General features: G+C 39.2%; 1 protein-coding gene across 1 annotated transcript; it reads right to left on the minus strand.

Annotated features, from left to right (window-relative positions):
- Window positions 1-5,898: 5,898 nt before the first annotated feature.
- Window positions 5,899-13,081, minus strand: LOC108683143. Its single transcript, XM_047882886.1, has 6 exons — window positions 13,027-13,081; window positions 11,605-11,901; window positions 11,262-11,502; window positions 10,665-10,788; window positions 9,932-10,499; window positions 5,899-8,090 (listed from the first exon to the last, which is right to left on the minus strand). Exons 1-6 carry the CDS (start codon window positions 13,079-13,081, stop codon window positions 6,865-6,867), a joined length of 2,511 nt encoding a protein of 836 aa, XP_047738842.1. The 3' UTR covers window positions 5,899-6,864.
- Window positions 13,082-27,832: the final 14,751 nt, after the last annotated feature.

Here is a 27,832-nt window from a genome sequence, read left to right on the forward strand (position 1 = left end):
ACAGTGTGGAATTCTAGAGGGATATTAAATTAACCAGTACACATAGCATATTGGAAAGCAGGACCTGAAAGCTTGGAAAGGCCAGGAACTTTCTACTTTCAGTCCATCATATTTCATATCATATACATAACCTATCACTTTCCAGCTGTGATTGGTTGATGGGATTGTGATTTTAGCCCCTTCCAGCTTTCTAGCTGTGATTTGTTAATGGAATTGTAATGTTATCTGCTTTCTAGCTGTGATTGGTCGATGGGGATGCTTTCAAGCTGTGATTGGTTGATGGAGATGCTTTCAAGCTGTGATTGGTTGTGCCCATAAGCCCCGCCCCCAAATATGGTATATGTCTACAGTACTGGTTAACTAAATACTCAACTTAAACTTGATCATTAAAAACAAAAAGCCTGGATAATTTTCAAAAAATCCATTAAATAAAAAAAAAATAGAAAATATCTATCAAACAATTTTATAACAAATCTGAGGTTACTGTACAATTGAAACAGTTTGTCCACTTTTGATTCTCCTTTTCATTTATAGTTAGTCACCTGGCACTTGGCATAGCACTGTATCTAAGGAAAGCATTCCACCTTGGGTGGAAAGCTTTTTTATAAGTGAACTTCCATTTCTAGAATTCCACCCTGGTCCAAAGCGCTGACATCTGAAACACTGCCAGGGTTTATCAACAAACATGTTAACCTGGAAACGCTGGTAACCAATGGTCACGTGTGAAGGCAGGGCACTACAAGGGAAGACTACTTTGAACATTGAGGTCCTGATGAGGTCTTTTCCCTTCAAGATTCTCTCTGCAGTAACACCCAGATGTCCTGCAGAGGTCAGAGCTTCAGCGAGTTCCTCACTGGACACTTCACTGCCAAATGGGCCAATAACTCCTGCTGTTGTAGTTTGACTAGCAGGAAGTCTGCATTTAATTTTCCACATGCCCAGCTTCTCTACCTCCAGCAGATGTGAGACACCTTGTGATGTCTTCATATTTAGAACTAGTAAATTACGGGCAATGTTTTTTGACATGCTAGAGATGCCGACTTTTCCAAAAGCTGAGGTGGCCAGTGCCTTGCTGAGAGCAAGGTCATTAGAGAGGAACCTACTTAAATCAACTTGACCAGATGCAGATTGACAGTCTCCACCATCCAGGAGTGAAATTGGCTCAATCAAAATGACACAGCTTTGCTGACTTGTTAGGTTTTCTACATTGTTTCTTTGTCCGGCTGTAATTACAGTGTCAGAGTCAGAGACATCATCAAGGGGGAGAGAGCTGAAGAATCCCTCAAAGTTGTGATTCTTGTCAATACCAGAATAAGTTTTAGTTGTAATGTTGGGCATCATGGGAAGAACATTTGATGAAGTATTACAGATTGGCTGGGCACCAACCACACCATGGCTAGTGTGGGGAGGCAGGTCCAGGTTACATTGAATTGCTGAGCCTGAGCTCTGAGTTAAGCCTATGGCTAAGGAAGGTGGTTGTGAAAGAGATGGAATTCCATTTGGATCGAAAGAGGAAAGTAAAGAATTTTCATGGCTGGAGCAAGTGTTTCCATCTGAGTCTGAATGATTAGAAGCTCCACTTTGCTTTCTCCGTTTGTTTTTGCCCATCGTGTCCACCACAAGGCTGACACAGGGCAAAGTATAAATAATGCTGAGAAATAATTACAACTTTACAGAGGAGAAGAGCAAGTCAGTTGCCTTTCCTTTGTTGTAGTTCGAGCTTCGAAGCTAGCGGACACACCATACGTCTTGCCAGTTGCCACCAATCCAACCGCACTCCATCCCAGCTTCTCCCTCAATGTGCACGCAGCATTTGCCGCGTCCTTTAAAGCGGAACACGCGAGCAGCTGCTTTATACCTTTCAGCAAAGAGCTCCTAAAATGTGTTCTAAAATTTTGTGATTCTTTTTGGCAAGAACTGTTCTAATAACTGATTTATTCAAAAAAACTCATCTACACATTCCCAATATTAGAGACAACAATCCTAAACCAACTGCTAATTAATTGATCGTATTAATGGTTTAGAATAGAAGGGTCGGCACTGAAGGAATAGGCCCATGACCTGTTGCCGACTTTTTGCACTTTTCGTATTTGTTGTGTTCTTTTGCACCTGCTGCCGATTCTTGTAGGTACTTGATTCCTCAAGGGATCCGGCATTTTGAACCCGATCTTTCCATAACAGACCATTGACTGAGATAGCTGCACCGAATTGACCGAATCGACACTTCAGCGAACTCTAGCTGCTGGGCTTTTATGAATGCTTCTCAGCGCGATCTTATTTAACATTAAAACTTTATTTTTCTTATTTACTCGTTATACAATTACACTTTATTGCATTTCATTTTCCGTATTCAATTGCATCGTTCTAATAAATCTAATACATAACTGATAAAGTTTCAAAATGGATTTCCAATGATCTACTGTCTTCTAATAGCATAAAAAATGAGCATTTTAACTACATAATTTTTGCGTAAATACTCAATCAGAACATTCATTTAAAACTTACTCGAAAAATTGATAAATAAATACACGTCGTTTTCAGTTTTGATATATTTGGTAAACTTCGTTCATATAAGTATTACTTAACCAGCCATGCTGTCGTATACTGGAACACGTCACTCCTGATGCTTCCGAGTTTGCAGAGAAACAACTTTTACTGGAACATTTCGATGAGATATTGTACATGAATATTTTATTCTCTATCTAATTAGGCAAATGTAACAGTACAAGTCTATAAATGATGCAATTGACTTTGCGCATATATGAACATGATTTTTTCGTATTTATGAACGATGGCAAGCTATTGGCATGGTGGCCCGGTGGGTACAGTTCAGAGTAAGATGACCAAACAGTTAGGCACAGCAAAATTGGAGCGTGCTGAGTGAGTTGCCTGTTCGAGACCACAGCAAGTGGTAAATATTCTGCGATGCTTAGAATTGGAGACAGGTCTGATGGTCTAACGAACGCCGAAATCAATATACTATATACTATAATATACAGTGTTGTTCCAAAGACATAAATACTACTGGAAAGCGTGCGAACGATATTTATTGTTGGTCGGAGTTCAAAATTGTTTAGACATATATTGAGGTTTCCTCATTCGATAATGCAGAGATATAATAAAAAGCAGGAGGTGAATACAGACTAACTCAAAAAGTGTCCTATCAACATAATGTTACCGATATTTTGAGGCTTTATAGTTTCAGCATTCAAATTGTCTGAAAAATCTCCCATGATTCACGTATACGAAAGCGCATGTTTCATTGTTTAAATGCCGGTCCATTTTGAGTTATAGATAGAGAAACTCCTTACAGTTTTTGCTGATTTACTCTGGGACTTCTTAGGTCAAATATGCGACTTGGACAACTTTCCAATCTATGTAGATATAAGGTAGATATGGCATTCAACGGGTAGACAGTGATGACGCAAATTTGGCAACAAATTAAAAAATTTCTGTTCATTATAAACTGAGCGACTGAGCCAATACGTGTTATGAGCATTCCACAGAGAGCATCTCCAAAGAAGCAATAACATTTACGAAATTCAAGTAAATCAATAAGAAAAAAAATAAGAATAAATCATTATTTATTTTCCTGTTCGGCAGAACCTAAATGTGCTACCAAAATGAAGGCAGAGAAAAAACAATAAGCTAAGGGGAAATAACGATTGAGTTTTCCACTCTAGAGCCGGAGCTACGTAGCTTGGTCGCTAGACTGCTTTAACTAGATGCCTTCACCTTACACTGCTGTTATTTCAAAAGAGCATCTTCTTTTGGAAAAATTGGAGCAGTGAGTTGCATGTTCGAGACCTACAACAAGCTGTGAATATTTCTGTGATGCTTAGAATTGGCGATAGGTCTAACGGATTAATGACAGCACCGCTATACTATATATACAAAACCACTTTAACGCTTTTACATCTCGGCGTGATAAATGTCGTGTTTACATCTCGTGTCATAAATTCTACATTAGGTATATCACTCTAATGTTGGTTTTTATGGTGCATATTTCTACTGCTAAATTTATCTTAGGTTAGAGAACACAGCCAAGGACTCTCCCCTGCTTTGTAACAAGCGTAACAGAAACGAGCTTGAGAACCGCCTGCTGCCATGATATTTCCTGATGAACCATCCAGCAGCCAGGCAGGCTCAATCAAAACGAAGCTGTTTTGTGGTTTCACATGATTCTTAGCATTGGTTCTTTGTCCTGCTGTAATTACAGGAAGAGAGCTCGAATATCGTTAAAAATTGTGAATACCAGAATTAGTTTGGCATCATAGGAAGAACTTCTAATGAAGTATCACAGTCAGGTGGGCTGTTGGGGCTAGAGTGAGCCTCAGTGATGAGGCAGGTTAAGGTTGTGTTGAAGTGCTGAATGCTGAGCTCTGGGTTAAGAGCAATGGTTCTGAAAGAGATGGAATTCCATTGTGATAAAAAGAGGAAAGTAATGAATTTTCATGGCTGGAGCAAGTGTTTCCATCCGAATCTGAGTGATTGGAGGCTCCACTATGCTTCCTCCGTTTATTTTTGCCTGTAGTGTTAGAGACATTTTTGCGACTTTTATTTTGTAATAAAATTATAATTTACCTTTACCTTGGCAACACCGTTAGGAAGTTAACGTCGCGCAACAATTTTCTCCTTGATCATTATCGTTCCGCTGATCCCCGCTGCAGATTAGTTTGAGCTCTAATAGGTTCCCTTTTATTGTCAGAATAATTGTTATATCATATTATTATTTCTTTATTCGTCTTCAACGACGACCATTTATTAGATTTAATCTTCGACAGATACGTACGTTGCCAAGGGTATCATTATTTACACTATTTTTCATATCTAAATACTTATATTAAAAGCCCACCTTGTTATTCATTTTCACTGCATTAAAATCTCAGCTCCAGTCTCTTTCATTTACAATCCTGTTGGTTTAATGTGTGGGTAATGACTGGCACTTACTCCACATGCCCATCGTCTCCGGCCCTGCAAGGCTTACGCTGGGCAACTGCCCTCCAACTGATTACAGAAGAAAAAAAAAATAATAGTATTGATTAATATGAAGAATACTGAGGGATAATGACAATTTTGCAGTTTTACTGGAATGGAAGATGGAAAAGTGGAAGCCACCTGACTTCGTTGAAGTTCAATCCTGCGAGCAGGTTACAAGCGAACTCGGCAGAACAACTTGCACACATCAAATGTCATCAGTAGCTTCCAACTTCGACCGGAGTCAAGTGTGAATGCCCATGGTTGAACTAGTATGCGAATGCCATTTTTCATCTTCGCGCTTGCAATGCGTAGACGGAGAAGCGAGCCCTTTGCAATTTCCATTAAGTGAAAATTGACAAAACTACGAAAATTCGCAAACACAATTCTCGTCCCATCGACCGCCAACTTATCTTACAACTTCATAGGAATTAATAGCTTAATAATAAAAAAAAACTTTATTTCTTTTGATCTAAAAAATAATACCGAAAATTCACAAATCAATAGAGATGATATTAGAAGCTATAATTACATCTCAATAAGCTTCTAATGGTATCATGTTAGAGAATGGTTAGCAAATCAATTCACATGAAATAAAAATTGACAATTTTTTTACTATACTATGTTCACTAGGAAGATTGCAGTAAAAAAAGTAATTGGAGACTTAGACAAATTCTTTAATTTATTTCTGAGCCTCATCTCAATGATGAGTCTCAGAAATCATCATGGAAATCAAAGAATTTTAATTAGGTTCAATTTGAAAAATACTTATTTAAGACATTAAGTGAGACTTTGGCCCGCACACCCACCGACGCACTGACACCGAGTGCTCTCGAACACTGTTGAACTCTGTAGTGTAATTAAAAGTCAATAGACATTCGATAAAATCTATTTGAAAAAGTTATAAATGATTCTAACACAATGTACGATGCATGCCTCGTAGATCTCGTCTCGGAAGTTATCGTTTCTTTTGAAGAGCAATCACGTTATCGATCCCAAGTCGCGTTGAGAAGCCAAGTAACATCTAACAATGAGATCTTGAGGGGGCTGGGGTGAGTGGGGTTGTCGCCCCCCCTCAACAATGATTTCAAAGTCATCGGAGAAATGAAATTTGAGAACTGGCTTCGGAAAACTTCAGCATAATCAATTTCTTCTCGATATGGGCAGTTCATGTATCCACAGTGGCGTTATTAGCGTTAAAATGTAAAATTAGTTTTATGTTCAATGTTCCGAATGTAACTTAAAAAGGTTTACAATAGAAGTGTCTGCACTGACAAGTGAATATATAGAAGTGTCTGCACTACTATTACAATACAATAGAAGTGTCTGCACTGAAAAGAAGTGTCTGCACCTGGCCTGTTGCAATTCGCAAGGGAAATTTTAAATTAACTTCTTCGACGAAAAATAATGCACTACACTCGTTACATGCTTGTTTTTCATATAAACCTTCTACTACAGCCTCTTAAAACAAAGCAATTTGGAGCCAAACGAATAATTGCGATCAAACAATACAAGTTGCTTTTGGTCCAATAATGTCGTCGAGTGACTTAGATCTCTCAACCAACTCCGTAGACTGTACTGTTGCAAAAGCTAATCACCGATTAAAGATATAATCCTTCATCATTCCTTGTCGTAAAATTTTCATTTTCAGCTTTTCCTACGAATTAACGAATGAGTTTAATCGTTTTTGATCTGGAATGGAATTGGGACCGCATTGCCTTGCGGTCACACCTTAGGCAGTCATGCATCTACGCAACACATTCATTTATTCAAAAAGAAAAACCAAATAAAACAAGGCGTTACAACGAAGCTAATTCATTCAGTCAACAAGGCAACTAGAATATATTAAACTAACAAAACATTTACGTAAATTTTAAAAATATATTACTATTCTTCTTCAAAACTTCTGTTGAGTTGCTGTCGTGCGGTCATTCGCAGTTCCGCAAGATCCGTCGGAGAAGACAAATCCAAGTAACTCTCACTGCCATTTTTATCATCATCAGACCTGGTGCAGCTCTTTGTTTTGGTATTTAATATATCACAAGACAAGTCGGAGTGGAACCAATTCATGTCAGGGTTGTCATTAGACTTTGTGGTGACCGGCTCATCAGTCTCGGAATACTCTTCGAGTTTACTTCTATGCTCCGAAGAGTGAAGATTTTTATCAAGCATGTAAAGAGAAGTATTATCGTTGAAGTTTACAGATGGTGTAAGCAATTCACTTTCGAAGTATGAGGTTTCTGATTCATCATTGCTTTCGTAATGCGTTGAGTCTGTTGGACGCATCAAAAAACTTTCAACATTTGGAGCAGAGGAAGGAAAATTTCCAAAAGATGTTGATGGAATGGGGATACAGCGCAAGTTTGAACATGTATTCATATTTTCTATTGGATGCAAAATTTGGTCAGGGTCGCTTTGACCTAGCGGTGACAAGGTTTCTTCAGAAATTTGACTTTCAATGACTTCAATTTTATTTTTCTCCGTGTAACTTTCATCCGGTGTGTAAGTAAATGATAGGACACTCATGCATGAATCGGTTTTTCTATGCTGTGGTGATTCCAAAATCCCTGAAGTTGGAATGTGAGATGAGTTTTGAAAGTTATTTTCCTCTGTATTGTTGTTCCCTTTTGCATTATTGTAATTAATTCCGCATTGATCTTCACTGGATCTTTCTTCCTCCAAATCATCTACTCCCGAAGTAGCCGAGGATTGTCGTTCGGCCTGCAGTGGGGAAGTAGACAAGGGAAACAGAGGTAGAAAGTACGAAAGCTGTGGGGAGCCTGGGGAAGATACCGTGGGGCTATCTGCACAGGGGGATGTTGGTGGGGAAGGAGTAGTTAGTACTCTTGGGGACTCGCTATTGCTTCTACATGATTTTCCAGCGTTCTTAGACGTTCTCACTGTAACGCCTTTCGACTTATCTGTTTCTCTTACCAATAAATCGGACCCGAAGTCGCTACCTATGTTTTTTTCAACTGGGTCTACAACAAAATATGGGCTTTTCGTTTCGTCGGAGTTTTGGTCCATGTTTTGTCCAACGCTCGTAATTGGTGAATCCAAGGGCTCAACCGTGCGTGAGTTTTCTGCTGACTCATCGTTGCAGACCCCAATACCTGCACGGGAACAGAATACGACTTTGTTCAGGTTGGTAACACGTGAACATCTGACGTAGAGAGCAACGTAACAATATTATAAAACATATCGTCTTCAATAGTAACTACAGAAACGGTACAAATCTACAATAAATTTTTTATAACAATGATTTGGTGAAATAAAAACTTAGTACTTTAGTTAACGCTCTGTCTAGTAGCTGCAACACTCTCGATGCCAGACCTTTGGAAACTAATAGCATCGACGAATGTTAATGCGTCGGTAGAAACATGATCAAACAACAATATACTTTCCTTTGACATCCATTTCATCTTATGCCACCAAATTTATCGGAGTCGCAATAACTATCGTGATGCTGAGTTGTTCATTTAATTATAGGTGCAGTAGCGGGCGCCGCAGCTGACATGGATGAGGGCAAGGGAAGGTCCCAGCAATTGTCATAGGCAGCACACGGAGGGCTTCCCTCTGACCCTCAGGCTTAGCTGTGCTGCTGCAGTTGCTCTGCTTCTGCTGCTGCTGTGTGATGCTGCTGCTGCTGTGTGATGCTGCTGCTGCTGCTGCTGCTGTGTGATGCTGCTGCTGTGTGATGCTGCTGCTGCTGTTTGATGCTGCTGCTGCTCTGTGATGCTGCTGTTGCTGCTGTGTGATGCTGCTGCTGCTGTGTGATGCTGCTGCTGCTGTGTGATGCTGCTGCTGCTGTGATGCTGCTGCTGCTGTGTGATGCTGCTGCTGCTGTGTGATGCCTGTCTCTTATACACATCTAGATGTGTATAAGAGACAGCTGCTGCTGCTGCTGTGTGATGCTGCTGCTGCTGTGTGATGCCTGTCTCTTATACACATCTAGATGTGTATAAGAGACAGGCTGTGATGCTGCTGCTGCTGTGTGATGCTGCTGCTGCTGTGATGCTGCTGCTGCTGCTGTTATGCTGGATGCTGCTGCTGTTGTGTGATGCTGCTGCTGCTGTGTTATGCTGCTGCTGCTGTGTGATGCTGCTGCTGCTGTTGTGTGATGCTGCTGCTGCTGTGTGATGCTGCTGCAGCTGCTGTGTGATGCTGCTGCTGCTGCGTGATGCTGCTGCTGCTGCTGTGTGATATTGTTCCTGCTATATGATGCTGCTGCTGCTGCTGCTGCTGTGTGATGCTGCTGCAGCTGCTGTGTGATGATGCTGCTGCTGCTGCTGCTGCTGCTGTGTGATGCTGCTGCTGCTGTGTGATGCTGCTGCTGCTGTGTTGTGCCGCTGTTCCTGTGTGATGCTGCTGCAGTGTGTGATCTTGCTGCTGTGTTTTTGATGTTGCTGCTGCTTTGTCACGCAACTGCAGTTACCATGTGTTGATGAATCTGCTGTGTGTTTGTGAAGGAATCTTACATAATGCTGCTGGTGCGTAATGATATGATACTGAGATATTAGGTGCTGCTGTGGGTATACAATTCTGATGATAGGTGCTAGCTGTCTTATCGATGTGTAAATTTTCATCCTGTACAGGTGTGGCGATGAAAGGTGATTCGTTGCGGATAATATTCGCACAGATATCCTGCTGCTGATGTTTTTCTTGTTCGACACCATACATTGCTCCTAAATTTCCTACTGCTTCAATTTCCTCTGTTTTACCTGTATACCCGAATCCAGCAGACCCTGAAAATCATCCTCAATAGAACGTTTGCTTCATGAAAAATCTACTAATGGAAAAACAAGCTAAACTAGCTTTACTTAACTTGGAGCTCGTAAATAGAAGCATCGAATGCCTTACCTAGCTCCTGGGCTCTGTAAAGAGCAGCATTGAATGCTCCGCCTTACCTAACTCGTGGGCTCTGTAAAGAGCAGCATTGAATGCTCCGCCTTACCTAACTCGTCGGCAACGCAAAGAGCTGAACTGAAGGCTTCTTTTGTCCTCGAGGCGCATGCTTCTGATGGTAGTTCCTTGATGGCCACGGTTTTATTTATATTCTCCTCTCCCTCCAAGTTGCTGGAGTCATGTCGATTCGTGCCTCTTCTAAACGAATCGTCGTGCAAATTCATGGCTGTATTTATTGTAGCATCTGGACCTGGTTTTGATGTAAATGTCTGGTTCTTTACTGCCGCCTGACTTTTTTTAATGCCCAGGAAATGCAGATCTTTTTTTCCATCCGATGTTGCCAGACATTTTTGATATCCAGCTAAGAAAAAGTCTTCAGAATCCGAACCTTCTGTTTTGTCTACAAATCCTACGAAAGGTTGACAAAATGATAAATTTTGGCGATTTAAAGCTGGCTGAAAAGAATAAGGAAGTGAAAAAGACGAAGAGGAATGTGGAATTGAAGTGGGAGGACAAAGAGGTGGATTTTGAATATAATAAGAACTGGAAGAATTTTGGTGTTTCTGTAACATTTTTTCGTGCTTCCGCCATTTTGCTCTGCGGTTCTGAAACCACACCTGAAAAAAAAATAAATGCGTCCCGTAGTAATTCACATTATAAGCTTATTCGACCATTCGCGTTCTGACGTTGACTACTGAAATCATTATTATTACCTGTATAATATTTTCTCATACTCATATATTTTCACAACTTCAATGAGCATATGGATGTATTAGTTTGACCTGGACACGCGCTTCGGTGAGATGTGTCTGTGCTGCGATGTGTTCTCTGCAGTACACATCAGGGTATTGGTTGGCGACGAACGAGCGCTCGAGGGCTGCCAACTGTTCACTGCTGAACGTCGTCCTGTGAACGAGTTAACCAACACAGGTCAACATTTCTTAGATGAAAATCCAACGTAACTTTCATGGAAATTAACTTACATTACAGTTCAATAGTAATATGATTGCATGTTCCAAAAGAATGTAAGTTATGCGATGATCATAAATCATGCGGGATTGTCGCCTGTTCTAAGATCACTATTTGTACAATTATCATTTGTTCTACTCGCATGCAATCGATGTAATTGATCTACAAGTCACAATTGACTGTTCAAATTAATAAGTGGGAATTTCGAGCATTACTTCCAACTGAGTTTATTGTAGTATATCTCTCAACTCAACTATCATATATTATTTATCGTTGACATGACATCCAACTATTGTTCACAGAAGGTAATGATATTCTTTATTTATGTTCTTTATAATGTTCAAAAATATTGAACAATCACTCATTTTATTGCACAATATTTTTCTGCGCTACCGATAGCATACGCTCACCGATAGCGTCTTTGTTTTCGCCTGTAGAAAGATTCGTCGAAGTCCAACGCGTCTCCCGAGGTCGAGGTGACCTCCTCGGAGTTGTCTGCATTGAGATCTTTTATTGCAGAATCACCGGAACTTGATGAAATACACGGTAGATTGATGTAGACATGATCCCTATGATTGTAAGAAGGCAGTAGATCGATCGCCGATCTTGGGTCAATAGACTCTGGATTGAGTGACACAGCATACTGAGAGTCTGATGGGTTAAATAGCTTATTGGAAACAACTGGATGGAATAGCTTAGCGTTAGGGACGAATGCACTGTTTTTAAATGTTGTTATTTTCTTGAGTGAATTACTAGAATTTGGTTCATCGGATTCAGCATGCAGAGCTGAAGCGCTGTTCGGGTTGGATTCAAATGGGTAAGCATCGTTGGCTTGGTTGGGCAAGAGTCTGATCGGCACGGGCGACACCAACGAGTGACATGGAGGCGGGCATCCTGCGTGGCCGGACGGGTTCAAGATCTTGTTAGAGTGCGGAGGAAAAGGCACAGGGATCGGCGATCCAAAAGTCAGTGAGATCCCGGACGGTATGATGACTGTGCTACCAGGGATGTCAGCGGACCGGAATAGATCACCAGGAGGAGTGCGTGATCCTGTGGTAAATAAGGATAGATAAACCTATTATTTAGCCCTCATCGTCGCTATTACCATATTTCATTAAATTTATTGATACATAATTAACATTTGCCGCTAATTTAGGGGTTGTCTTATAGCTAATCTTGTAGATTCCCCAACATGCTTCACAATTTGCAAGAGGCTACATATGAAAGCCCCACCACAAACTTATCATGTTCACTTAAATCGCTCAGACTTATCAAAACTTAAAGTGAAGTGGCTTTACATTTACACAATCTGATTGCTACTGATAATTACGCTTCGGATGACGGTGACGTTGATATATTGAGACGCTCTTAATGATAATAATCTGAGTGAGAGACATCATCGTGATATTCCTTTGCTTTTCAAATCAAATTTATTGCTATTTCTTATGATTTGAGTCGTCTAACTATGGCTTTTCATTTACAAAGAGCAGCATCCTCGAAATCATTGTCAGCTGCCTACCATTATAAAAGAGTAGTACTATAGCCAGCGTTTGTATACTGTATCATTCGGCCGTATACCAGTTCAAATATTAGTTTCGCAATATTCAATGTCGGCAGAACTTATCATTCAGCCGCCTCTCTTTATCAGAGTTCGAGAACTTAATCTGGTCGCAGTTAAAAGTTAATACTGTGGTTAGGATATATTGAGTATATACTACCTTCATTTTAGGCGTAAACGTAATTTGAACAGAAATTGTGACTATTATTAGAATACTAGCAGGTTAGCTTAGAGTTGCACCGGCAAGATAATCCTATTATAAACCCAAATCCCAAATCCACACTAAACTAAAATATACATAAGTACTACAATTAATGAGAAACATCCATCACTGAACCATAATTTGTCTAGAAAATTAGAGATCGCACTTTCCAAAAAATCACATTTTAGTTTTTAAACCTAATAAACCTAATTTGTCCTTTCCTTTTTAAAATCCCGACACGATTGGCGGACAAACAGCGTCCACATATCCACAGTACTGGGCGTCTAACAAACACACAAGTACTCGCAAATGTACAATAAAATGGTCTTGATACATATAAAAGATAATTATCTGTTTATTCGTTTTATTATAATCATGAGGAGTGCAATGATGATTAACTTAAGGGATCACTTGCCTGCTATGCGGCCGACGGTCGCGGCCTGACGCCAGGCGCTAGTTTCCTCAGACATCGTAGCTACACCTAGCAACGGCTCCTATACACCTAGCAACGGCTCCTATACACCTAGCAGCGGCTCCTATACACCTAGCAACGGCTCCTATACACCTAGCAGCAACGGCTCCTATACACCTAGCAACGGCTCCTATACACCTAGCAACGGCTCCTATACACCTAGCAACGGCTCCTTCTTTCACGACTCCTTTATTAACGGCTCCTTTATTCAGGATTAATTCATTCACGGCTGTTTAATTCAAGGCTAATTCATTCACGGCTGTTTAATTCACGGCTATAATTCCTTCAAGACTACTTCATTCACGGCTACTTCATTCAGGGCTGTTTAATTCAAGACTAATTCATTCCCGGCTACTTCATTCACGGCTCCTTCATCAACTTCCATTTAATTTCACAATTAAGTTCAAGTCATTCATGAATGTTTCAATTCATCGTGGGATATTGCATATTCGTTTCTTGAAGTATAATCCGAAATCTTGGAATTACATCACCTCTTCATCGTTGTAAAATAGCTGTATTTTCGTAACCTTAATGTTTCAATGACCTTCTCTCAACAATGTTTATAAATTAAGTTTATTGAATATTCGAATTCAAGCTCTAAACAAAAATACAAGTTGTTCCACTCAAGCTTGTTCCAAGCTCGAGCTTATTTCCTGTGACTTCTAGATTAACATTTGTCTGAAGTTTCTATTATATCTTAGATATCTAATGAATTCCTAGCATCATTTCTTACTTAAACCCTACCGAAGATACTTTTCTTTTAATACAATTAACAAATTAATTATTATATTATTTTATATTTATTATTCTCTGTTAATATTATATTATAAATTTATAGTACACACTCGTATTGTATCCAGGTATACAAATCCAGTAAAATGTATATTGATTACATAAACAGACCGGTTAAGATCAACCAGTCTACGGATACAGAAACGAACATTTAACTTATTCATGACGCAAAGAATTTCAACAAACGCTGCACCAGCTTTTATTGTAATTATTGTCTAGAAACATATATTTATCGCAGCACGAATTTGAGTGCTATCTTTATATTAAACCCTTCAAATGCAAGCATTTATCCTTAATGCTTGCATTAGGGATATTTGAGGGACCTAATTAATTTATTTGATGCCGAGGTATAAAAGATTTGCGACATTAATTTTAACTGAGGAACAAGATGTCACTTAATTAAAAAATAAGGGCGAGATTCGACTTAAGATTTCAAAGCCACGCCGTCCGAGTCGCAGGTCACAGAAGATCAGCCTTGCGACCAGCTAGCGACGTCGACCTGCCCGGCCTGAAGTCTGGCCGCGGACTGGCGGAGCGGCTGAACTCTAATGCATCGTTAAGACTTCAGGTTATAGTTAAAACATGATCTATAGTATTGTATTGCTGTTATATTACTCTCAGTTCTTGTTTTAGAGCCAACCATGACCTATAGTAGCGTTGTTTTAGATTTATTCGTTCATGTTTTAGTGACTGAAAGGACCACTAAACAAGAATGGTGAGTAGCACCTAGCAGGTGGCTGTAAAATTTATCGGGAGATATGAAGGGCAAAGAGGCACTATCTCCAATTCAAAGTGACATGAGCCTCGGTTTCTATGTTGGATTAGTCTCTTGAGCTGCTCTTCGTAGAATTGGTAATGCCTGAATCGGCAGAAATTCGTCGCAACAGGCTCAATGCAAGTTGGTCTGACCAATGGCCTGCCTGATACACGTTTGATTCGATTGAAAACATGTTATTCCACTGTCAACAAGTGATCGTATCCACAAGAAGGGAGCGTGCCTTTGGTATCGTATCCCTATGAGTGAATATGTCTAAGTTTTATATCCACAAGGAGGGAGCGTACCTTAGGTATCGTATCCCTAGCAGTGCACATGTCTAAGGTATCGCACCCACAAGAAGGGACAGCACCTTAGGTATTGTATACATAAGTGTGAACATGTCTTAGGTATCGCATCCACAAGGAGGGAGCGTACTTAAGTTATCCATGGTACAGTATTCACTAGGAGAGACCATGCCTCAGTTTCCGTATTTGCAAAGATGGAGCCCACCCACTTAAGATTCTTAGTCCCTCTGACGCGCTGACCTCAAATTTAACGACGAGAGTTAGTGAGTGGCTTGTGTATTTAAATAAATATGTGAAAATCATTTTTCTGGTCCGGCTATCATGGATGTTTATGCTGCACAAATGCAGCCTCATTACTATAGCCTCGCTATTTATTTTAATTCACTTTTACTTCCCTGGGCAACGAAAACATGGCCTCTGACGCTTACAAAAACATGGCCTCGGTCACGAGCGTGAGTCTTCATCATGGGGTAGAAGCACCATATTTATAACAGCTGAAATAGGCGTCTTATACAAAAAGAACCAGTTAGCACTATTATAGTAATATAGTTCTCGCTGTCACATGAGTGTGTCAGCTGGACGTGCAAAGGAATTTGCCGTGTATTCGTTACTAGTGGAGTAACAGAGTTATTGAACACATTCAAAAGAACGCGTTTTTTTGAACAATCAATGAAACATTAATTAATAATATTATATGTCGTGTTCGTTTCTTCTCTTATATATGGAAGGGTTTCATAATCATCATGAAGACATAAACACCTACTTTTTGTGTTTAATATGTTTTTTCTCACAATTGCTTATTATTATTACAAAATATTCACAGATTGATCGAACACGCAACTCACTGCTCTAATTTTGCTTTACTTAACCGCCCGGCCTCCTCGCCGACTCCAACCAGAAACTGTCGCAAGTAGCTGGGATCGAACCCGCACCTCTCTGCTCCAATCTTGGTACTCCGACTGTAACCGCTGGGCCATCGCATTTGACAGGTATGATCTTTATATTTTTTTAGTTTTGAGATCTAATTTTGTGAGTGTTATTAGAATTATCAGGGCTATATAAAGCATTAACAGCTAGTGCTAACTATTAAATTAGCAACATTTACCAAATAATTAATTAAATATAAATTCATGAGCCGGCTGCTAGTTTCCTCCGAGGAGCACGCAGCTCGTTGCACCAGAGGTCGTTAACAGAAGCTTGGCGGTCCCAAACTCAGAAGCGTATGCATACCACCACTCCTTCAGTCCGTCGTGGCACTGGTATGACTTGCGAGGTTTCTAGCGCGGTCTGTGACGTCCATAACTCCGTGGCTGACATTAGCTGGGAATGTTTATACAAAGCGTTTGCTACAAGGCTTGTTTAGGAGTTAAAACTGGGCCGACGGCTGTTATGTTTGCTTGAGCAGCCTCTGTGAGATATAGGAATAGTTCAGTTTAGGATAAAGGTTCGTGCCGCGATATCGAACCTGTCAGAAATTCGTAGTTATTCTTTTCACTTAGTTAAATCTACTGAATACGTGGGTAAATTCTGATTAATCATTGCATATTTACACGCTGCATGAGTCCTCTGCTTCTTGTTATTGGCACAGAAAAAGACGCTGATTCTGCAGTCCATGATCAGTAATTTGTGGATTTCATCCGGCATTGAAAGCATTAGACTATAAAAAAGTAGGCATCGCTAGTGCAATCTCCCATTAATAAATTATGTCACGAGGCGCCGTATCCAAGAAGCCGCTGATATTCTTATCTTCCAGTCATGAAGAAGCACAAACCAAATAGGATATTTGTTTCGCTAATGATTATTATTTAAGCACTGGACTGATGTTTTGTTTCTAGAGCGTTTTGATCGTTTAAAAACCGGTAACAAGAATAATCATCAACTACATATTAATATTATAATATTCCCATGCTTTAACGCCGGGAAAGGCATATATTTAACTTTCATGTGTATTTTAGGAAATTCAACCCATGAAATTTTACCTGAGATGTACTCGATTATTTTACACCCAAGTTTTCTCTTTTCATAAAAATTCAAACCCTCATCGCATGTCATCATTTATTTTACCACATTTTTCTTAGCTCGCTTTCGTGTCTGTCTGCCTGTCTGTGATGATCAAATCTTGCAATCGATATGTAAAGGACTTTCTTGTTGGCTAGTCCTTTGGGAACGTTTACCGAACTATTCATAGACGCGCCATCATAGCAGGATAAAAAACGAGTATTCCATGATGTATGGTTTCTAGAAAGGAAATGACATATATACATAAGAAATATATACAAAACAAAATATACGCTAATTACATGAAATATATGAACCAAGATAAATCAATAATTCAGCAGGATAATCAATAATTCACAAAAACAAACGATAAATCGAACGAACCGAATAGCTTGGTTCCCCTGGTAGTGCAGGCATCCGTAATCAAGGGCTAACAATGAATGCTAATGACGCTAGTGAAATCAACTGCGTCGAGTAGGCTAATTCTATAGCTACAAATTTCAGAAAAAGGGAAAATGGCGGCTACACGATATTTCACCAACTTTCCCGCTAGCTAGCGCTCTGAAACTTTTAGGGAAGCTCAGCTCCCGATGATAATACAATAATCAATAATTTGTTGCACGTTTCCAGGCGTATGTATTCAATGAAATGTAATAAATACGGGATGTAATGTAAAGATGGATACGGGAACAACAATGTATCCCCTCGAATACAATTTTCTACAGAACTTCGAAAAGAATTTTCTATCGTGCATTTGCGTGGCCAACTCAAATACTAAAGGACTAAAAAGGAGAAAATAAAATACTTAAAAAAACTTTTTAAAAAACCACGTTTTTCTTGTGGACTAAAAAGTAGAAAATAAAATACTTAAAAAAAACTTTTTAAAAAACCACGTTTTTCTTGTGGACTAAAAAGTAGAAAATAAATTATGGCTCGCCCAAAAAACGTGGGTCGGGCTGTACGTTCACCATCAAATTTTCAAAATTCGTGTGTTGTGTGCTTTTCGCTTTGATCATAAATCTGCCCGACACACGTTTTTTGGGGCGAGCCATAATTTATTTTCTACTTTTTAGTCCACAAGAAAAACGTGTTTTTTTAAAAAGTTTTTTTTTTAAGTATTTTATTTTCTACTTTTTAGTCCACAAGAAAAACGTGTTTTTTTTAAGTTTTTTTAAGTATTTTATTTATTGCTCACTTGAACATGCGGCTGTTATTCATGTTACTGAATAATAATATGAAAGAAGTCTTTCATGACTTTTTGTACTGAAGAAAACTTATTGGTTACATGCATTGTTACACTAAAATTTTTACCACATCGGGTGTGCTGGAAGGAGACATCAAGCAACCAATATCTATTTTTAATATAAACTGGATATTTTTTCAATTCCAGAATAAGTTAGCGTTAAATACATTGACAAACTCAAAACCTTTTGTTATGTACTCGTAGTCATGGTACAGTTGGTACTGAACTGATATGAGTAATATAGTGTTTGTGACGGCGAGAGAAGGGGTGCGAATAGTTTAGTCTGTGATACAATTACCTGTGGAAGCTCCTCGCTTGCCAAAGTATTCAGTAATTATGCATATGTTACAACGTGAATTTTGTTAGTTGCTGATCTTCACTTTTTCTAATCTCTTACATATTTTTGAAACCTAGCGCTGCGAAGCGTCTTAGGTTATGGCGGAACGTAAGAAAAGTAAACCTTGCGTAATCGAGGCACAGGACTACTTTATAATCAAAAATACCATTTTTTTGTCCTACACTTCGAACTGGCGTACAAAAAATGGCTTCCAGGTTCGGTCTTGCATTTTGGGAATATTTTTTTCATAGGTTTTTCACTGCGGTGCGACAGGTTTGTTTAGCTTGATTTCGTGCTCTAAATAGCATACAGGTTATGATCAGCATTGCAGCGACATCGTTAATAACGCTTGTAGGCTTGTAGTAATGAAGCCTTACCTTAGCGGGATAATGAAGCCTAACCCTCAGTAATGCTTGCCTACGAGCTTCGGGATCTCACAACATCTGGCGACGAAACTGGAATTGATTTACAAGGCAAAGTTAAGGCATCGCTGCTGCCCTATATCGGCAACAGCGGCTTGATGAGGCGCCTTTGTCCGACAGCCGCGGACATTTCAATCACTCGGTCATGGAGAAGCATTCGATGTTCGAATATTTGTTAAAACGAAGCATATTTCCCTCTGCTAAAATCATTGAATAACTCGGCCAAACTAACCTCGTGAGGTCGAATGTTTATGCCAGCGAGTGAGTCAATAATTTTAAATTATTCAATTCGATTATAATATTTCGATTTTTCAATAATTTGTCTTCTAAATTCATCGAACAATACACTCAAAGAAATAAGTGAGCTTAAATATTACCATAGCGATGCTTTCATTGCGTCTGCGCTGTCCTACGCATTCTGGCGTTGCTAAGCCGGGCAGAGGCAGGGTTGATCTCGATTATATACCCAGCAGCATTTAAGCAGATGGCTACGTAATTACATTATTGCTAGACGGTGGAATAATCTACAGCGAAAAATCATCATCCATAACTAGAGAAATCTTAATCTTATGGTCATGGAAAAGCACGGAAGAAACGATGATATTCCACTCAAACGAAAAAGCTTCGCTAATAATGATTCTTCGCTAAATTAGAAGCGTTTCTTGGCCTCATGGGAATAAGTAGCGAATATTTCACCAATCGGCAACAAACCTGACTCGGCCATATTATCATCACCGACATCACGAGGTTAATGTGGTCGAGTTCCTTATTTAATAACAATCTCTTTGCTATTAAATTATTTACAGTGTACATGAAGTTTTATTTCACATGAATTTAATGAACGAAAGTAAATACATTTTACATGACAATTACATAAGCACAAATATAACAGGGAATAATTATTATACCTTAAATAAAATTAAAATCAAAATGGTAAATCTAATTGCTCTCTAAAAATTGACAGGGAATTAATAAAAACATATTATTTCATGTAATGATTTCATATAAATGCAAGTAGATTCATCGTATTATGACTTACAAAGACCGTAGCAGGACTGTGACGTGACGATGAGACGCACCTCTAAGGAGCCTTCATCGAAATGATGCCCAAAGAGCGGGTAAGTCATCAGTGATAAGCAATAGTCGACTTCAAGTCTTCGAGCCCTCCGATATAGTGCGACTGTTTGCACGATAAAAACTTCGAACGTTTTTTTGAAACATTCTCTGCCATTTCAATTGTCTCAGACTAAACAAAACTGCACCTCATGAAATGGAATGTTCTGTGGCGGCTGAGTGCTAATGACTTCTATAGCGACAATTGAAAATATCAGCCCCCTACATAGTATGGCGATACCTTTGTTGTGGTATTCAATGAATACGGATATGAGTGTAATCCAAAATAGAGAATTCAGCATGCAAATAAATCGAAAATGGTAAAATAGCGTGTGTCATCTCGACCAAGCACCGGCAACCTGTACGGCCGGGCCTTGCTGAACCGTGTTTCACATTTAATGTAAGAGTTAGGACTCATATAGCGTGAGGAGCATATTCACAACAATATGAAATCGGCAGCTCTTCAAGAACTTTATTAGCTATCAACTCTTAGCTACTGAACACTTTTCTGAGTTCATGCGTATACCTGCAGATAATTGCATGTATCCCAGACTGAACTATTCTCACCACCGAAGTCACAAATATCGCGTAGCTCAGTGCAATATCATGAATACATGGACAATATAACAAATTCATTCAATGACGAATGAACAGCAGTTGATTATTAAATGTATTTAGACACTATCCAATCTGAAATGCCAATACAAATTCAAGTTATCCGTAAAAAGCAAATTCCCACACCAGGTCTTCGGATTCAACGAATGCGGTGAGATTTGACTGTAAAAATGTAACCGTTTTTCCTTCCCAAGGGATCTTCCAAACACCAACGCAATCGTTTGAAAAGTTTGCTGCTTGGCAATGGATTATTCCATATTCTCTTCAACTGACTCACCTTTACTTGACAATATCAATGATAAATATGAAGCGAATAAAGCTTGTGTTTGACTCACAAAACAAATTTCCAACACAGCAGATCGTGGACGTTTACTGGTTACGTGTGGGTAGAAAAAAATCGTGAATGTAACTCAGTCTTGAGTGTCACCATTCATACCGCAGAACTATATATGGGTATTCAGACCTTGATTTCAGCTCCTATAATTGCTTGGTTTGCTTGAATACTCTACTTGAATAGCAAGAAAGAATTGTGAATTATTAAACGGTTGTGGCCGCTGTGTGCATAACTAGCAGTGAAATCTTCCTTCTGTAACCAAAATTCACCAAATACTAGCGGACATATGTACAACTAATTCTTACTATTTAGATAGAGTCGGAATAAGAGAACTCTGGTAGCGCCTTGAAAAGGAAATACATATATTCATCCAATAGTAGAACAAAGTTTAGGTGAAATCACGATCAATTATATTCTTCCGGGATTTGAAATTAGATCAGTTTCCTTTTGGATCAGCTCTCTGAAAGTTGATGCTTCATTCATGGAAGAAATTAGGAATTAGGATTCATTCAAGGAAGTAACAGGTCCGTCAGACTCGTGTAAAGGAGAAACTCATATGAAAATGTAATTATAAACTTATTTGCCAAGCAGCAACTTTTTCAGTCGATGCATGAAACTTTTTAAATCTGTAAAAGATTAACCAGAATAGTAATATACAGTAGATATAACTCAACCGCTGAGCATCGAAAATGGGCTGATGATCATGATACCCCATTGATGGTGATGGCAATTATGGTTTGTGAGGTACAACGTGGCTATTGCAAGCTGTGAAAATACGATAAATAGGCTGCTCCTAGTTTCTGGCGAAATGATTTTCGAAAGTTATTTCTGCTTATTTTAATGTCAATAGCTTTTAATTTTCTTTACCGTTCTCATATCTCACCGCATACATGGTGGCTTCGAAGATCTCATATAGGCGATTGCACATTACTGGTAACTCGTTGACTTTTTCTATTACCGTTTCCCCGGAGGGTAGTTGCTACATACGACTACAAATTACCTGCTGTTCATGTATCAATGAATTTCTATTATTTCGTTCGTGTAGTCATAATACGTGACTCGGCTGTACGATGATTAAGTGGGTGAGTATGAGAATAGTTTAGTCTGGGATGCAATTGCCTTTGGGAACGCTCTATCATGCAGACCTTATATAGTGTTCAGCAGCTACGGGCTGGTGACTAACGCAACATTATTTTAGATTTTTTTTTTTCAATTCTAGTAATCGAAATTATTTTGTATCTCTCGCCGCATATAGGCGAAGATGATATATAGAGGAAATAATTGAAATGAAGCAGTGACGGGTCGAACTCCAATGTACGCGCACGAGGTAAGAATTATATCAAATAATTCATATTGATTCGAATTAAACATTTCGAGGTGGCAATCGGTGCTTCATGATTCGCCTCTGTACTACAGTGGCGCGCTCTTCAATATAGATATAATGGAAAAATGTCAAGAATAATTATAAGGGATCGATTGTAATAACAATCCCCACACTCTCCTGTGCCCGGAAGTTTTCTGGTGAGAGCTCCGAAGAAATTAATTTCCTCCTTGAATGTAACTCATTCATGAGGGTCGCGATTCATTGGCCTAAACCAAGGGCGCCTTGATTTCTACTCATGGATGAGTAAATTTGGTGAGCTTGAGGCGTCCACGAGATTCATTCTTATTCAGACTCAGCGGAGTAATAATAAATTTTGATTTGATTCGGAACTAAAGTTTGAAAATACGAACAGATTATGCCAGAATTTTTGTAAGGTCAGATGTTAATGAATTATTATACCGGTGTAGCAGGACTCTAGGTATCGTGTTATCAGCCACATTGTGGGCCTGAGGGTGTTTGTTGCAAAGGGTCAGGAAAACAAGGAATTAGTGATGGTCTCCACCTCCCCTACAACCATCACAATCCACCTTTTTATTTGACTTTTCTTTGTTTTTATTTAACAATTTATTGAACAGAAACACTACAAGAAGAACAATGCATGCACAGTGGGCAGAAAAGAAAAAGCCAGCGCAAATCCGAGGCACGGGGGTCTATTAACCTCAAATAATGGTATGTACCAGCTTGCCTGCTTTACCTAGTCTGAGAAGCAAAAAAATTAAATTAACAAGATAGACCTAAGGAGTGCACTAAATCCATAAAAAATGTCACTTACAATAACTTTAACATGTGTAAGTTAGTGACGCATATCAAGCAGTATGCAGTCTACTTATTATGTCAACACTGAAATTTATACTCCTGCTTTAATTTCATACTTTGATCTCATATGTCGCTGCGTCTCTGGAGAGCGGGGTTTGCGCAGGACCCCTATAGTGGGAAAATCTAAATTCCTCGCAGGATCACCGAAATGGGCTTCCCACAACACCGGGAACACATCTTCCATGTCGGTATCATGCGTTGGTGATGCATACATTAATGAAGTTACTTGAGCGATAAAAGTTTTAGGACAAGTGTCAGAAAATCAATTTAAAGGTGATATCTCAGATGACTCCTGAAATGAATGAATGAAGAATCCAAGTAATCGGATAAAAAACACGGGGAAATAACGGGAATTATATGAGATTCATTCCAAAATCTACCCAATTGATCGATTGATCACAAATTGCTTAAAGGGGTACTCAACAATTTCTTTAGGGTATTAAAATTATACTCGCAAATAGATATGTTTGCGATACAAAATTCATTCCCCTTTTTGGCCAATTATTTCTTGTTATTATAATACAAAATATTCCAGTGCGTTTTGCGTATTCGAAGCCTTCAAGTGCGCTGCTGTTCAAACTGATAATCACTTTTCCTTTACCATTTCGATGGAGATGATTGGTAACATTTTCGAAAAGAATTATTGCTAAGGCACCATCTACGTGGAAAAATTAGTTTGAACTGTACGCATCATTAGTATGTGAACCGTCACATTTGCATGATGCATGAAACGACTATGAGAATGAAAAATACTATAGTTATTGATAAAATTTGTTACGATCAGTTTCATTTTTGTATTCAGTAGTCGTGAATGTATCGCAAAGCTTCTCGTCCTTTCTGGGCAAAGAAAAATGCAAGAAATATTGAGTGTGTAATGAGTGCATCTATTAGTCAGGCGGCGTTTTGGCTCATGAACGGCGCAGTGAGACGAATAGCGTCGTCTTCTGACTTTGTCTCAGTGAGCGCGCCTCAACAAGGGCTCTGGCTTCGGTCCTGCAATAGGCAATCATCGGATCATGTCATGCAAGGCGCCTTCCCCAACTGCCGCAAGTTTTCAAATGATTTGTTTACGAAAAAGAATAGAAAATTCAGAATTTTATTACATAAAACCCATTTTATCTTTCTATTGTGATTTTTGAGGACCGGTTTCGAAATCATGTCATTCATCCCGCCTTTTGAGACCCCCATTGTAGTTAGTATCATGAAATACCAATTACATTATACAGTCAGTTTTGATAGGTCTTCTCGATTGACCAGTTTTTAGGTCTCCAAGAAACAAAAAGTTGCTAGTTAATCATTATTTCCGCAAAACTCGCTCGTATATTTGAATTCTTTATCTCAAGGTTGTAGTATTTTGATCTAAAAATTGGTTCTTACCACTTACTCCAGCGCCCTAACTCACGGTAACGCAATATTCTAAAGTCGATATTCACCATCGACCTCATTAACGTAGCCACATTTTTAGCCCGTGCTAAATAAAAATGGGCAGTAGCCCGTGCTACTGCCCATAATAAAAGTTTTAGTCGCCAATCTTCATGCTGTGTCATTTACTAAACACTTATTAAAAAACTGCCGGTGTACGCACAAAAATGACTTTCTATATATTACTTCTTCTTAAGAGAGTCAAATATCACGCGTATTATTTCAATGAGCTATAATATAATAAGGCCAAGCCAAAATCGGAGTAAAAACAGACTACTTACTGTGGATTAGAAAGAGACATCAAGCAGGCGACAAATCTTTAATGATAGCTAGCTTACTTGTACTTTTATTACAATTACAGAATGCGTTCGCGTAAACGACATGGACAAACCCACAGCCTCTTGTATTCACCACATAGTCATGATACTGAACTGTGCTGCACAGTTATGCAAATTAGAATTGAAAGTGAAAATAGTTTAGTTTTGGATACAATTGCATGTCGTGGCACTTCTCTAGACCGGAGTTCTCAGTAGATATGCATAGGATCGGCAACTGCCATCTTATAATCGATGATAGTAGAAATATAATAGACGATAATAATTTTGGAGCCCGATGGGGTGGAAGGAGGTTAGGAGTATGAAATTATATGAAATAGCTGTATGCCCCGAAGGCCTGGAGACCCGCTTCGTGTGCTGACGATGACGGGTCACAAAACTTAATTGATTTCAAGCTTGGGCATCGCTGCTGCCCTCGGCAACCGCCGCCTGATCTAAGGCGCCTTGTCCGACAGCCGCGGACACTTCAATCGCTCAGTCATGAATAAGCATTCAATGTTTAAACATTAGTTGAACATTAAACACAATTTGTTTTACAGTTTTGTTTGTCTAAAACATAAAAACCCATATTGCAAAGTTCCTCTCACACCGCGAGCATTTTGCCCGGTGTCTATATAGTGTTCATTCTTTGCAAGCCCTTCTTCCAGGTTAATGTATAATAATTTCTTATATTTAATCATGTAATAATAGGTAATCTAAGAGCTGCATCAAAATTGGCAGGTTTGTCACATGTTATAACAAAACATTATTACTATATAACCTAATAACAATATTTGAGCACAACCTTATATTTGAACATCCAAACTAAAGACGACCTCTACATTATCATAAATTCATACGGCGACTTATGTATCCTAAGTTTCCATCACTGTAGAATTAACGCGTAGTGGGATGTCAAATGCTTCAACTATTGACTCTTTATTCAACATTCCGCAATCTATTTCTGAAAACAAATTAATAATATACAAACGAACAAATGTAAACTATACATAAAAATAAAATCGTAAAACAGTCTTGTATAACAGTTTAATATTTCAATAGAAATATTCAATGACAAAAAGTAAATATATCCTAAGTCGAAAAATCGAGCTTGTCGCACCAGTCGCAAGCCATGAAAAGCCACACAAATTAGGGGTTCAAGTAGACCTAGTCTTACTACGCAACGTTTTCTATAATGATATGAATTTTTGTGGAATTTTCTATCCTGTTAAATTTTTATTATCTAATAATTTGAACAATTCGAAGCAACATATTGGCAAAGAATATTATATTCGAAATATTTTGATTCAAAATATTAGCTACGTAGAGTACAGCCCGACGCAAAAGGTTAGCCCCCACCCATTTAAAACATCATAACACATCGAGTTTTGCGAGTTTTATTGTGCAAATGGTGGCAAACGAATCGTCTTGGTCTCAGTAATCAAAATACAATAGACTGTAGTGAAAATGTAATTAGTAATGGAGAAAATGAAAAACACATGTTTTTGCACCGACGCAAAAGGTTAGCCCCACTTTGTACACTTTGACATTTTAAGCAAAACAAAACATATGTCAGCTGCAAAACTAAAAGTTATTTACCGATATGCTCCCCGTTGGCTTTGTAGACATCCAAGCACCGCTTTTCCATGCCCTGAGACAATCTACGGAGGTAGTTGGGCCCAGATTGGACCAGGCGGCTTGAATGGCCAACTCGAGTTCTTCCTTCGTGTCATACTGCTTCCCGCAAGGCTTAGACGATCCCAGCCATGTACCCGTAGACGTTCTCAATGGGATTCAGATCGGAGGACTTGGCTGGCCAGTCCATAACCCGGATTTTGGCACTCTTGAAGAAGGCCTTGGTCGTGCGCGCCGTATGGATTGAGGCATTATCTTGTTGGAAGATGGCGCCGCGGTGAATTTGGTGGCGGATGACGGGAAGTAGATGGTCCTCGAGCGTTTGGACATAGTCGTCCGCGCACTGGTTGTTTTCGAGGAAGACGAGCTCGCACGTCCCGTTTGCATGAAATGCCCCCCACACCATTACACTGTCCCCGCCATTTTGACGGCAAAAAGCTGCCTTTGGATCATTCCTGCGGTAATGCCAGTAGTACTTCAGACCATCTGGGCCATCCAAATTCAATTTCTTCTCATCAGAGAAAATGGTTTTGGCCCAGGTGTCATCACTAGTACAATGTAGCGGTAGCGGTAGCGCCCGCTACATATTGAGCATGTAGCGGTAGCGGTAGCGGCGCTACATTCCAAAGTAGCGCTGCCAAGCTCTGTTATAAATTACACATACATTACGAAATCAGTATAGTTACATATGAAAACTACTGAACACTGAAACATACACGTTAAATACGGATGCAAATTTAATCTCTAATTGGAGTATTCCCTCATTTCGCGGATGGTGTTGCAGGAGAGCTGCCACACGTATGAGCCTATCCTCGTCTAGCTGAGACTAAACTGTGGAAAGTACCCATAAACTTCCATAAAACTGACCTTACTAGGTATTTTTGTTATTCTTAACGTAAAATGCAGTCTAATTAATTTGTATTTGCTGGAGCAGTGGTTGCAGGCAGCTGCGGAACAGGTATGACTTGCGATGAACCACTGCACGCCATTAGTTATGTACTGCCAACCACAAACTGCACGCCATTAGTTATGTACTGCCAACCACTGCACAACATTAGTTATGTACTGCGAACCACTGCACGCCATTAGTTATGTACTGCCAACCACTGCACGACATTAGTTATGTACTGCCAACCACTGCACGCCATTAGTTATGTACTGCCAACCACTGCATCAGTTTATGCAGTTTTCGTTTTTTTTCTTTGTGAGTTGGAACATAATTCAAACAGTAAAAGATAGATATAAAATAAATAGAAAAAAAT

Source organism: Hyalella azteca, unplaced genomic scaffold (assembly GCF_000764305.2).
Source record: "Hyalella azteca isolate HAZT.00-mixed unplaced genomic scaffold, Hazt_2.0.2 contig11550, whole genome shotgun sequence".
Taxonomy (NCBI): Eukaryota; Metazoa; Arthropoda; class Malacostraca; order Amphipoda; family Hyalellidae; genus Hyalella; species Hyalella azteca.

Coding starts and splice junctions, on each gene's coding strand:
- LOC108683143 (XM_047882886.1), bottom strand. CDS start 13,081: ATGTCTGAGGAAACTAGCGCCTGGCGTCAGGCCGCGACCGTCGGCCGC. Junction 11,503..11,604: donor ATCCGATGAACCAAATTCTA/GTAATTCACTCA, acceptor TTAACCCATCAG/ACTCTCAGTATGCTGTGTCA. Junction 10,789..11,261: donor CGAAAACAAAGACGCTATCG/GTGAGCGTATGC, acceptor ACTCGTTCACAG/GACGACGTTCAGCAGTGAAC.